At 32.8% G+C, this 14,549-nt stretch overlaps 1 protein-coding gene and 1 pseudogene across 1 annotated transcript in view; one reads left to right on the plus strand and one right to left on the minus strand.

The window, feature by feature from the left end:
• Positions 1 to 12,083, plus strand: part of MOB1B (MOB kinase activator 1B) — a 25,784-nt gene extending 13,701 nt beyond the window's left edge. The window contains exons 7-9 of the mRNA XM_023530850.1: positions 1,242 to 1,377; positions 3,338 to 3,501; positions 7,584 to 12,083. Of these exons, the coding sequence (XP_023386618.1) occupies positions 1,242 to 1,377; positions 3,338 to 3,501; positions 7,584 to 7,661 (378 nt within the window). The 3' untranslated portion in view covers positions 7,662 to 12,083. The remainder of the gene's footprint in view (positions 1 to 1,241; positions 1,378 to 3,337; positions 3,502 to 7,583) is intronic.
• On the minus strand, positions 6,925 to 7,044 carry LOC111739998 (annotated as a pseudogene).
• Positions 12,084 to 14,549: the final 2,466 nt, after the last annotated feature.

Genomic DNA, 14,549 nt, shown 5'->3' on the forward strand with positions numbered 1-14,549 from the left:
ATCAGTGGAACAGGATGCCCGAGAAATATTGGGGAATCTCAGAGACCTTCAAAGTATACTTGACAGTCATCCCTGTTGCCCAGGGTTGGCAAAAAGATATATAGTGTCAGAATGTTTTTTCAGGTGTACCCTGTTTAGGTTTATTGCTCAGGTGTAAGTAGCTGTGATGAAATAGAAAGCATCCTAATTTATTCTCTCAGGATGATTTTTATTATTTAAAATACCCTATAATATTGTTCCATTATATTTTCTTTCATTTCCTTTGCTAAGCTAACTCACCTATCTTTCTGTCTAAACTCTGGGACAAAGTTAGAAAAACACAATTGATTCAAAAAGAGAAACTAAGTGACAGAGTATTTTTGGAAACTAAAAAACTAAATGCTAGTTCAGTTTAGAGATTTTTGTACTTTGTAGTTTCAGCTATATCCTTATTCTTTATTCTTAAAAATCAGAGTGTGTGTGTATGTAAGTAACACCATTAACATTCTTGTCCTTTTTTTTACTTATTTACAAGTCTATCTTTTCTACTGGTCTGTTCTCCTTGAGAGTAGGGTAAGTATATTTTATTTTAATGTCCCTTGTTCAACGACAGTATTCCTTGACACATTATTTCTCATGTAGGTACACATTAAATGTTTATTATACCAAAGGATAGTGTTGTTAATACCCAAATCCTGTAGCATCTTTATTTGGGTTGCCAGTTTTCTTTAAAGACATTAACATTAACCTCCTCAACAAAATGTACTCAGATATTGAGTTATTCTCTTCTTCATTCATCTTACTTTGGAGTTTCTTTGATATTCTCTGTCTATAACCCCAAATTTAAAGCCCCAAGTTAAAAAGAATTGAACCACATAAAGAGAAATGTTTTTCAAGGAAGAAAAATAACTAAGAATTAAAGATGGTCATCATAGGAGTGGGAAGTAAGGTTTTTTTTTTACTAAGGTTGTGCTATATATAAAAGAAAGTTATGTAAGAAAACTAAAACACGTGAGGAGAACATAGAAACACAAAAATAAGTTTGATGGTATCTGCTTAATTTGGATGATAATAAATGAAAAATAGTCCAGTAACCATTTAAAAATGCTTAAACACCAAATACAAAAATCTTTATTTGAGGTGCAGATTGTTTAAAACATGTCTTGTATATATCCATAATACACATACATATAATATAAAAAATATACATGCTATGTACAGGTATATTCTGATATTCTGTGTGCTTTTTATCTTTCTAATACAGATATGAGTATCATTGGGCAGATGGAACAAACATAAAGAAGCCTATTAAGTGCTCTGCGCCAAAGTATATTGATTACCTGATGACATGGGTTCAGGACCAGTTGGATGATGAGACATTATTCCCATCGAAAATTGGTATAATTGTTTTGTATAATTGATCCATCATGACTTATTTCTAGAACTTATTGACTCTATTCCAGGAACCATACTTAGATTACCATACCTATCAAATATCCTTAATCCTGTACATTTAAAAGTGTTCTCTCCTTTTCATACCAATTTATTGTGAACATTAAGGTAACCACCCTACAATTTTAAACAATAAGATCAGTGTATTTGGACAATAAAAAAATCTGACCTGTGTTATGGATAAAGGAGACTGGATGTTGGGTAGGCACCTAATATCATCTGCAATAGTCATGTCCATTTCTTGTTTAGGGAAGGAGTTTATGACTCACAAGGTGAATCTTATAGACTATGAAATCTAGCTAGATGAGAAGAAAAGATTTGAGAAGTTGGTCTGTTATCAACCAAGTGACTTTTGCTTTTTTCTATTTGCTCTTAAGGGCTTGTTTTTCAAGTAGAAATTGTTTACATCTAGATAGTTCATATGATTTTACCTTTTCAATCTTCTTACAACTATGTTTTCTGAAAAAATTAAGAATTTGCTATTCTAACAGTAAACTTTTTGACTGTATTTTATACTTGTAGTTTTTGGAGGAAGGGTATGGTGGAAGAGACAGTAATGTAAATAGTTATTATTATGGATTGCTTTAAATATATTTGTTGAATGCTTTCCTTACGTTGAAATGTTTATAATAAAAGGTCTGTTTTCAAGACTGCTCTACTTATATACATCATAATGGTTTTGGGTAAGTGCCCTAACCTTATTTTTTTATCTCCTATAAATACATTTTTTAACTTTTTATTTTGACCTAATTTCAGACTTTTGGAAAATTTGCAAGAATTGTGCAAAGAATCCATTTATGCCCTTCTTCCCAATTCTTTAGTTGCCAATATTTTACCTCTTTTGCTTTCTCTCTCCTTTCCCTCCACCACATTCTTTCTTTTTCTTGTAGCTTTTTGAGAATAAGTTGCATATATATGCCTCTTTATCCATATGTACTTCAATGAGTATTTCCTTAAAAATCCCAGTATACTATCAAATCAGACATTACCCCAATACATACTATGTCTATTTACGATCTTATCGATTTTCAAATTTCCCAATAATATCCTTTATAGCAAAAGAAAAAATTTTTAACATTTCCTTTCAGTTGTTGTGTCTCAGCCTTCTTTAATGGGGAATTGTATATTTCAGTCTTTTTTAGACTTTTATGACTGATATTTTTGAAGAGCGTAGGCCTACTCTTTTATATAGTATCTCTTCATTTTGGTTTGTCTTATGTTTCCTTGTGACCTATAATATTTTTAAATGAGCGGTAGGTAATGTGATTACAATGAACCCACTAGTACCAGTATTTGCCTTGTGTTTTGCCAATCTGGATTATTTAACAAGTATAACAAAGTATATGGAATTTTGTGTTATTCTAGTTTTGTATTTGTTTAATGCTGTAAAATGCTATAATTCATAACAGTGAGCCTAAGTAAGCAGAGACTGCAACTATTTTTAGGATAAATGTAGACCTGGAGTAGTTATGAAATAATACCCACAGAAAAAAATTTTAAAATATACTGGAAGCATTTTAAACAAAAATGAACATGCTTATTAATACATTATTTGTGTTTAGCAGATATTCATATTGAGATGTGATGTTATCAAATCTGAGGATCTGAGTTAGTTTTAGTTCTATTACCATCTTAGGCATTTATTTGTTTCAATTTAGTAAAGTAGTGGTATATTAGAGGCCCAGAGAGCTGCACTGAAGACTAGTTCTTATTCCACAGGAGCTTATTTTCATTTATGATATGTTGAGAACTTCTGAAAAGTACAGTGGGTATACTAAGTAATAATTCATAAATACTACTTTTCAGCCTTGTCTTGGTAATTTATGTTGCCATTTGCTGACAAATTCAGCTACCTTCTTCTTGTCTCTTGTTATTAATAGATAATAGTTGTTTATCTGTTTACTAGGTGTCCCATTCCCGAAGAACTTCATGTCTGTGGCAAAAACTATACTCAAACGCCTCTTTAGGGTTTATGCTCACATTTATCATCAGCATTTTGACCCTGTGATCCAGCTTCAGGAGGAAGCACATCTAAATACATCTTTCAAGCACTTTATCTTTTTTGTCCAGGTAAGTTGGATTAGGAGGTCTTTTTTTTGTTCAGTGGAAACAATTATCTACAGTGTTTGAGGTGACTACTACCGTCAGAATAAAATTTGCCATCTCTCTCCAGTCTTCATCCTCTTCTTTACTTCCATGATGATAAGGACTGGCCTTTTATTTCTGAATTCCATTCATCTCTAAGCTAGTGGCTTGCAAGCCTAAAATGGATCTGAGAAGTGTTGCTGTGGATCTGCTTTAGTTAACATGCTATTGTGGAACCTGACTAGTTTGGCAGAACTACAGTTGAACTTGGTCTCTTGAGTTTTTAGCACTCTTCCTATTCCTCTTAACCCTCAATTCCTGTCTGCCTTGGAACTTTTTGAGCATACTCTGCCCTGGCAGTTGGCTTTAAATATCACACCTCTTTTCTTTTTTTTAAAAAACCATTCTGAATAATTTTTAAGTTAGGTACTGTCCATTATGTCCAAAGGGAAAAAGAATGTCTCAAAGAGTGTTGCTATTCCAGAGGTCCATTAGTCTTTGATCTCCTTAGTTAACCTCTTTCTTGTTTCTTTAGAGAAATGGCCTTAGAAACAAGATTAAGAGGAGTGAAGATATTTTTACCCTGCGATAGTAATTAGAGAACTAACAGCTAGGAGTTAAAAACTGGATGGAAAAGATAAGCTGACCAACTTTTTTTTTTTTTTTTCCTGGTGGAGATTGAGAGTGGAAATGGTTGCAGGAGAAGTTCAAGGCTTGAATCTGAGTTTTTGTATATCTATCGACATAAACCTATAAATGTCTTCCCCATGCCCCATCTCCACTAAAGAAAAATGTGTCATGTTTCCCTCTATACACACTCCTCACATGGAAGGCACATGTTTTGTATCTTAATATCACCTATATAAACACATTTTGGGAGATAGTAACTTGTCGAAATTCTTGCTCTGAGCAGTTTTTTAGATTTTTTTCAATTGTAGTTGGCATTCAGTATCATTTTATATTAGTTTCAGATGTACAGTATGGTGGTTAGATATTTATATAATTTACGAAGTGAATTCACTGGTAAGTCTAATACTCACCTGGCACCATAGCTAGTTATAACAGTGTTATGTACTATATTCCTTACGCTATGTTTTATATAGCTCTGTGACTGTTTTGTAACTACCACTTTGTACTTATCTCTTCACCTTTTTTACCCAGGCCTCCAACCCCTCTCCCATCTGGTAACGTTTAGCTTGTTCTCTCTATCTATGAATCTGATTCTGTTTTGTTTGTTCATTTATTTTGTTCTTTAGAGTCCACATTGTAAGTGAAATCATATGGTATTTGTCTTTCTCTGTCTGATTTATTTCACTTAGCATGATACTCTTTAGGTTCATCCATGTCGTCGCAAATGGTAAGGTTTCATTCCTTTTTATGGCCGAGTAATATGCATATACATGTACCACATCTTCTTTATCCATTCATCTGTTAATGAGCACTTAGGTTGCTTCCATATTTTGCCTATTGTAAATGAATGCTGCATTGAACATAGGGATGCCTGTATCTTTTCGAATTAGTGTTTTGAATTTCTTCGGATAAATACTCTAAAGAGGAATTGCTGGGTCATAAGGTAATTCTATTTTTAATGAGGAACCTCCATATTGTTCCCAAAGTTGGTGCACCAATTTGCAATCCCACCAGCAATTCACGAGGGTTCTCTTTTCTCCACATCCTCGCCAACATTTGTTATTTATTGATTTATTGATGATAGCCATTCTGACAGGTGTGAGGTGATACCGCATTGTGGTTTTCATTTGCATTTCTCTGATGATTAGTGATGTTGAGCATCTTTTCATATGTCTATTGGCCATCTGTGTGTCCTCTTTGGAGAAATGCCTTTTTGAGTCCTCTACCCATTTTTTAATTGGATTGTTTATATTTTTTAGTGGTAAGTTGCATGAGTTCTTTATTTTATTTTTTTTTTTGGATATTAACGAGCCCTGTATCAGATATATCATTAGCAAATATCTTTGATGTAGTCCCATTTTATTTTTTCTTTTGTTTCCCTTGCCGGACAAGATATATCCAAAAAGAATATTACTATGAGCTGTGTCAGAAAGTTTACTGCCTATGTTTTATTTGAGTTTTATGGTTTCAGGTTTTACATTTAAGTCTTTAATACATTTTGAGTTTATTATTGTATATGATGTAAGAAGGTGGCCTAGTTTCATTTTTTTGCATGTTATTTGTCCAGTTTTCCCAAAACCATTTATTGAAGAGATTGTCTTTTACTCCTTTGTATATTCTTGCCTCCTTTGTCATAGATTAATTGACCGTATAGACATGGGTTTATTTCTGGGCTCTTTTTCCTGTTTCATTAATCTGTGTGTCTGTTTTTATACCAGTATCATGGCATTTTGAGTATTATAAACATTAGTATGTTATTTCATCTATGGACACCCATAGAAACAATGTTATCTCAAAGTTTGCATCTGTGCTTTGGCTTAGGCAGACATGATTGCTGAAGTTCAGGTATTAGTGATTTGGGAGAGGATAGTTTCCCACCAGAAGGGTTACTTTTACATTATTGTATAGTCTTAAAATACACTGTCTCTTCCCTCTCCTAGCAAATAGCAAATATCACATCTGAGCCTATTTATATCTCAGGACACTGTGACCTTATTGAAGGTAGGTCCATTAGTTATACAGTATCAGTCCTTGATTAAGAGAGGGCTCTATCCTTGGACTCACAGTTTAGGGAATGCTGCTCTGGCCCTTCTCCAGCTGTACCCCTCTCCACGGAGTGAGGAATCTACAGGGCCAACAACATACCTACCCAGATCCTTTCTGATGTGCTTCTACCCCAGATCAGATTGGTTTGCTGAGGGTTAGAGACTAGCTCTCCTCATGTCACTACTTTCCAGTGCAGAATTCTGAGGAGCCTCGAGAACTCTAAATTTGAATCTGTGCTTCTGGTCATTATGAAGGTATATTTTTCAAAGTTGAAAAACAGAACATGTTTAACGATATATTAGCTTAATGTTAAATTTAATAATTTAGTCATATGATATATATCCATTTGTCTTCTTAGTCCAGACCCCACAAATCTAAGGGGTAGGCTTGCTATTAAATGCCCTCTAATGCTTCTTCCCAGTACTTACTGCAGAACTTGGAACATGATAGATGATTATAAATGAATGAAATTGGGAGTTCAGAATGTCCCACCATGGCAGAAGACCAGAAAATCAGAAGTATTAACAGCCTTTATTTATTAACCTTATAATTTGTAGTTCAGGGGAAATCTATTCAGGCTTGAATTCAGAATGATAGGGGTAGAACTTCTGAAGCAGCACAAATTAAATCCAGGTTTTCTTTCTTTTCTTTTTTTTTTAGGTGAGGCAACCCTTGGTTGACCTCACAGATTGTAAGGACCTTGTCAGCTTACAATCCCTTTTTAATTTTTTATGCCTACAGCACCTTGGTCTTCCTAGGTGGTCTCCCATCCAAGTACTGACTAGGCCTGACCCTGCTTAGCTTCCAAGATCGGATGGGATTGGGTATGTTCAGGGTGGCATAGCCGTAGACTCTTTTTTGTTCTTTACAGAACTTTATCTATCATTTGTGGACTCCATATTATTCATGTTATTCTCATACCATATCTCATAGTAGCTTGTAGATATATTAGTTTATAACATAAACTAGCTCTTTTACTCTGAAATTTGCCTGAATTGCAACATCTTCTTGGTCTCTAGTTGGTTGACTAATATCTAGATGGTGCCCAAGTTTCTCCTTTTAACAGGAAGTAGCAACTCCCATTTATTGAGTGATTACTTTGTGCCAGGGATTACATGAAGTGATTAAAATACAATATCACATTTATTCTCCACAGTAATTTTATGAGGTAGGAAGATTTAACATTATTACATATGTAAAACATATATTAGCAGTGGGTAAGTGATTTTTCTAAGACAGGGCTAGAGAATAGAAAAAATTTTTTTCCTAAAAATGGTTTGACTTTTATTTACTTTAAAAGCTAATTTCCAACAACTGTTAATGGAAATCTGCTTTGGAGTGAGATACAAATAATATGTTTTTGCTATTTCTTCTGTCTTTATTATGCATAGGAATTCAACCTGATTGATAGAAGAGAACTTGCACCACTCCAAGAACTAATTGAAAAACTCACCTCAAAGGACAGATAAAAGGATGCAGAACTGCGCGGATTGTTCCTCAAATGAAGTTATATGGAATATATTTGGATTTTGTTGTATTTTTATCTTGGTTGTTTTGTCTTAAGTTTGGGGGGCTTGTTTGGGTTATTTTTCTTTATTCTGAATAAATGAAACCATATTCTATTGCTAGAGGAAGCCAAGAACCATTCTCTATACATTTGATAGGCGTAAATTTTGTCTTAGTGGCATAGAGTATTTTTTTTAAACTTGGTTTTGATTACTTGTGTAATTTTTGATAATATTGTATGTTGAAAGAAAATGCTTACTGATTGGACTGCTGATGGATGGGGTTCTGTGTTGTAAAAATTGTGGCTGAATTTTGAAGTCCCCAAAAGACTTATGTTTTTAAGTGCCTTGGTAGGCTCACTTCTGAGGTGCAAAGCACAGACATAGAACTGACTAGGGCTTGAAACAATATTAAGGTTACTACCCAGGGCACTTGCTGATGCATGTTTTAAACTATCTATGATAAAAGCCATAATTTACCTAAATCAGTGATCTCCAGCTTTTACTACATTGAAGAAATATAATTTATAAAGGTGTGCATGTAGAACATAAAAAATTAGTATTTCTTATTTTTTATATTAATGGTAATTCTGTTCAACACATGTTGAAAATTCTACAACCAGGTCTTTTTTCATCTCTTGATATATGTGATATTGAAACTTGAGGATGTTGAAATGTAATACCTATTGCATTTTGGCTTCTTTCTACATGTTAACTGCACTGTAGGTGTAGGTATTCAGGTTATATACAGGCTTGCCATCTTCAGATGTGATGCTGAACTGTGAGGTTTCTTAGCAATTGCCAAATGAGCCATAAGTCTGCAGAATTCCCTTTTACTTTGAAGAAGAGGGGATAGGAGTGTGTGTTTGGTTGTAGAGGGTTAGTTTATATGGGGAGGTGGGGATGGAATTAAGTATGGGGAGTCAAGTTTAAAAAGGTCCTGTCTTAAAACTCTTGAATAGAATGGCATGATTTTAATCAATTTGTTTTAAGCAGTCTTAGAGACTTCTTTTTAACAATCAACTTCCATGAGAAGTTAAAAATAAATGATTAATTTTAGGTATAGATATTAAATATGTAATCCAAGAACTGTTTGGGGGAAATTGACCACTTTCCAGCATTTCCATTCAGTGAATGGAGCTGGTGTTTGCTTGTCATTTAAAAATGATACAGTACCTTCTTTGCTTAATAATAGGCCCAGTTTGAAGCATCTGACTTCTGATTTTTTCACTGTGATAGGAATACTTTGCAGTGATATCAAACAATGAAAGTGCTAATTCAGTAATTTTTACATTTTCCATGACTCTAGTGAATTACTCCCATAATAAAAAGTTCAGAAACTTGGTTTTTAAAATAAATATTAACATTTTCACTTCAGTTTTATTCTTGAGATATATCCTTTTCAGACTTCCAGTTTTAATTTTGTCATTTCTGGTAAATCTGTTTCCTTCATTTAGAAATATATACCTTTTTTCCTTGTAGAATAGAAATCTTGCTTTGAAATTGTATGCACTAAAAATACTTAGAAAAGAATCTAAAATGAAATCAATTTGTTTTTGCCATTAACAAGTAGAGCAGTGATACAGTTTAATGCCATTATAATTATGATCACTTGGAACTGCCTTTTTCTCCATTTCATTTATAACAGTCATTCGCCAAGTACCAACACGAGAAGTAATAGAGCCTGGCAGAGACAAATATATTGGACATTCATTGGTAATACTTGATTATAAACTGCAGTGAGTACTAGCTGATTTCCTTAAAAGAAAATCTTTTAGTATCCAAATATGTAATATCAGCCATCATGGTTTTTTTCAAAAATAAAATTTGGCTCGAAGTAATTTGGGGTCCTGTCTATTTAGGAAAATAAAGCACATGATTACTCAAGTAGTTTTTCATACTGCATTTGACTTTATATCAACTTAGTAACAAAAGGGTTGCAATAACCAAGTATAGAGAGAATAGTGAAAAATTGTTCTTGCTCTTTTAAGCCTTATATAGTAGTACACCGTGAAAATGGAAAAAATGTTTCTATAAATTAGTGTTTAGTAATAGGACCTACTTTCCCACTGTATATGTATAGGAGTTTGTTGTCACTGTGCCAGAATCTCAGGTGCCTGCTTATGAGTGTTCCTTTAAACAGAGTTATCGGGAAGTAAGAAGTTATGTATGTGTATATAGGGTAACTAAGTAGAGAAGTTCTCCCAGGGAAAGGCCTGGCATTGCACATGGTGTTACATGGCTACAAGTAGGGAAACATTCACCAGAGCATGTGAGAAATAACTGATTTAATAAAAAATTGCTTTAATTCAGTTGGTTCCCATGAGCGATAGTTAGATGCCCTTTACAAAATAAGGATCAAATCTTGGCTTTGCAGCAGAGCTTGCTTATAAATGCTATTGGATTCTTTCCAGATCTCTTTATTTAATTTATAAATAATCAAGATAAGAATCTCTCCCACCTCATTGTTTATACAGAAATATAAAGCAGAAGTTGGTTTTCTTTTGATAAAAGCATAAACTGTAAAATAGTAAGTTAACATAATATTATTGTCACAATGCTTTGGTTAAATATTGATATGAAGCAAGTTTTAGGAATTATTTTAAATGATGGAGTAATGGTGTTAGAACTTAATAACAGAAAGAGTGAAAATCTTTTAGTTAGCAGTAGGTGGTGCTACTGGCTTTCATTTGCTGACCTGATTATGCCATAAAACCCATGGCATTAGATGTATCTAAAACAGTAAGCATGTGTTAGTTGGTAGAGGCTTTGGAAGTCAGTTTACTTTAAATTGAAAGATTTTGGATTGCTGTTGTTTTTTACCTTTGTCATTTGTAGATTCTAAGTGGTCAGTATAAAATGTATTAGGAGAAGACATATTTAGTGTATAATATATCTCAGACTGAGTTACTTCCTGATTTATCAAGAAAGGTAAAGCACTACAATTGCTTATATTCAGGAATTACAGATGACGTGGATATTTATATTTTACATATAATCACCAGACTCCATTTTATGTATTAGCATTTTCCTTGCTTATGGGGAAAGAGCAAAATGACAGATTTCTTTTATACTTCTATCTACACCCTCTCTGAGAGAGGTTTTTATAACCACTGAAATGGTAAAATATGTAACATGCAATTACTAAGTTGTAGGACTTTCTTTTAAGATAAATATATTACACCTTAAACATCCAAATGAGAGTTGATCTTCAGAGTGGTTCCTTTAGGAGGACTACTTATTCTAGCTATGCTGCAAAGGTATAAAGATTTTGGAATGCTTTCAAAGATGCCTTGAATATCAGGTTATGACTATGCAAGAAAATCTATTTCATCATTTTAGTTGTATCAGAAACTTTTTTGCAGCTTAATGTGACCTATTTCATTGACCAAACCAACTCTACTTTGCTGTTTTCTTAGAACTAAACCATTTGGGTAGTTCAAAAGAATGTGCCACAGGTTCTGAATTTGCAGAAGAGAATGTTTTGAGCATTGATAGCATCATTTAATAAAGGAATAGTTTCCTGATGTCACTACTTTGAAGTAGATAGTTTCATTTGGATGTATAGGTTTTATTTTTTAAGATTTAGTTTAATTACTTTACTGTTAAATAATAAAAAAAAATCAGTCTTTCTCTTGTTTTCTATTTTTTGTTCCTTTCTCTGATAACTTTTGAATTCAATCTTGACTACTGCAGGAGAGTTTTGATTTAAGGGATAATATGAAAAAAAATGGATCTAATATTTAAAATAGAAGAAGCTTACCTCCATCCCTTTAAAAAAAATTTTTACTCAGATGAACAATTTGAATTTAAAGACTGGAGATCTTTGTACAAAGAAATTGGAATAAATTTTATATATTAATTAGGCTGAGTTTCAAGCCTAGAGATCACAGATAAAATATTTAAAATTGTACAACCATTTTATGTATCATTTATAACTTTAAAATTACGAATGTCTTTTTAAAAGATATGGGACCAGAAGTATATTTGTAATTTGAAAATGTGACTACATACCAAGAAGAAAACTACTTATTTCGAAACTTACCTGGGATATTAAAGAATATACTAATTCTTAAAAATGCTATTCTAGATCTGTACTTTAAGCACCATTTCTAAAATAATTTAGAGTTTTGTTATAATCTTAAGATTCACTGTAGGAATTACTGTTGTTCATCTATCAGTTTAATAGTGTATGAGATAAATGCTTAGAGGTAAAGCCATCTAAAGATTTAATGGAAGTTTAATTTTAAGGTATAATAACAATTCTGACTGCAGAATAATTCATTTTGAAGGTATAAAAGTGTGCTCCATGTCTGCCACTTGTAGCTGAACTGATACTTAAATTTAGATAAAAGAAAATTCAGATTAAAATATTGAGTATTCTCAGTTTTGCTGTGTGATTGCAAGTTTGTTTTTCTATATGTAATACTATACAATAGAAAACTTTGGATTAGAATTTTCAAAGATAGATGGTGAAATCACTGGCATTTTCGAGCTGTGCGTTTACTTGTCATCTTCTTGGAGGTAAATTATTTCCTTACTGCTATTGACTTTTCATATTACCCCCATCTCCCAATACACGTACTTGGAAGACAAAGCAGGTCGATTATTGATTATGCAGGTCTTCCTTGTTAGTGCTTGCTGTCAATACATAGGTTTCAGCTGAAGTAGTAGAAGTTGCTTCTTGCATAGGCATTTTTTTTTTTTTTGGATGACAGCATTCTTTAAATGTCACCGGAGCTGAGATGATTAATGATTTAAATTTTTTAATATTTAATTTCTTTTATATATCAAATTCTTATGTGTGGGTGTTTCTTACTGATTTGCACGTTTTATTTCGTTTCTGAAATACTTAATTGTGCCAGTTGTAAAGCAGATTAGTGCATTTTCACTTTAAGAACACTTTTCCCCTTAAATTGTTCTGCCGACTATTTTTAGGGGAAATAGTTTTTTACAGCCACTGAATTGTATTTGTTATTTTTGTACATGTATAACTTGGGTGGTAAGGGCACTAATCTTGTGGGGAACACTTTTGTTCTTTTTGAACTTTTCCTATACATTATTACTTAAAGTTATCTAGGAACAGTGTCATGAAATCTAGATTGAAAGAGAATACAGTAAACATGAGAACACTTAAAAGTTTAAATTGAAATCATTAATGGGACAAAAGCAGAAGAATACTGCCAGTGCCATATAATGGAAGCATAAGGGCAGGATTTACACTGTGTAATTATTGCAGAGAATTTGTAAAGAGGGGGATCTTGCTCTTCTGGAGATACATAGTTTTTACTAAAAGTAGCTGGAAAGGGAAAAATGGTCTAAAATATAAAATGTAACATGGGTGCAATACTGTAAACTGTGCCAAGATTACTCAAGTTATAGTTATTGATCAAAGTCTGATGCCTCATTTTTATTTTAAAAGAGGATACTGAATATCAAACTCTGTAATATGTTTTAATTGAGGATGTAAATAATGTATACAGACTTGTATATGATAGGATGAGAATATTTAAATTCTAGGTTTTTTTAAAGGAAGAAGCTGAATGTTTATTGCTAAAATTAATAAATAGTTATGTTTGGCCATGAATCCTGACTTTGTATTACCATTTATTTTATGATAGACATTCCCACACTGAACTCATTCCTAGAGAAATACTGAAGGTACTTGGAATATGTTGAACATTTAAAATTTGTTAGGCATTTTTATATAATGTTCACAACAACCCTGGAAGTTAGTATCTAAGTGTCTTACAAACTAAAAAACTAAAACTCAGAAATTGTGTATGTTACTGATTAAGACTAGCGTTTAAAAACCCAAATATGCTTTGACCTTGAAGCCAATGCTTTTTTTTTTTCTTTAAATATACAGTTGTCCCCTCTTATCCTCAGTTACCCATCATCAACTGCAGTCTGAAAATATTAAATGGAAAATTCCAGAAATAGTACATAATATTCAAATTGCATACCCTCTGAGTAGCATGATGAAGTCTTGTGCTGTCCTGTTGCATCCTGCTTGGGATGTGAATCATTCCTTTGTCCAGCGTATTCACACTGTATTTGCTTCTAGCCCATTAATCACTTAGAAACGGTCTCCGTTATCAGATCAGCTGTGGAGGTATCGTAGTACTTGTGTTCAAGTCCCTATTTTACCTAATGGCACCAAAGTTTTAAGAGTAATGATGCTGGCAATTTGGTTATGCCAAAGAGAATCCATCAGGTGTATTAAGTGTCGGAAAAAACAGTATATATAGGCTTACGTATTATCCAATGTTCCAGTCATCCACTTGGGGTCTCGGAATGTGTCTGCTGTGGATACAATGGGACTACTGTACTATTACCATGAGAACAGTTAGCAAAATATTTGTTGACCTTTCCATCAAGCTAAGATTTTATCTAATTTTGTCTTCATTTTAGACCATTAAAGAATAAACAATCTTAGAGAATCTTCATTTTACCCTGATACCTAAGTTCCAAAAGGAAAAGTGTTTTTAGAGCATTCTCAGAATATCATTAGAGTTATTTGTTTAGAGGGATGTGTTTGAACCACCAGGTTGAGAATATTTTGATGGTAGTAGCCATAGTTATCCAATGTCACTAATTGGTATTTGAGGAAAAAACTAGGAATAGAAATGCTAGTCCATGCTGATGTAGACTGTGTATGTTTTAATAAAAAACACCTTGTTATTCTGCACATATAGTAAGCATAAAATTTCTAAAGAAATACTCATAAAAATTATATTTTGATAATTGGGTTCATTTGTCTCGTAGTAAATTTAAGTAATTATTATATGTCTGGAATGATGTATTTTGGTAACAAAAAGGTTCTAAATAATTATTCCTTCAAGGCTTAAC

Source organism: Pteropus vampyrus, unplaced genomic scaffold (genome assembly GCF_000151845.1).
Source record: "Pteropus vampyrus isolate Shadow unplaced genomic scaffold, Pvam_2.0 Scaffold56, whole genome shotgun sequence".
NCBI lineage: Eukaryota > Metazoa > Chordata > Mammalia > Chiroptera > Pteropodidae > Pteropus > Pteropus vampyrus.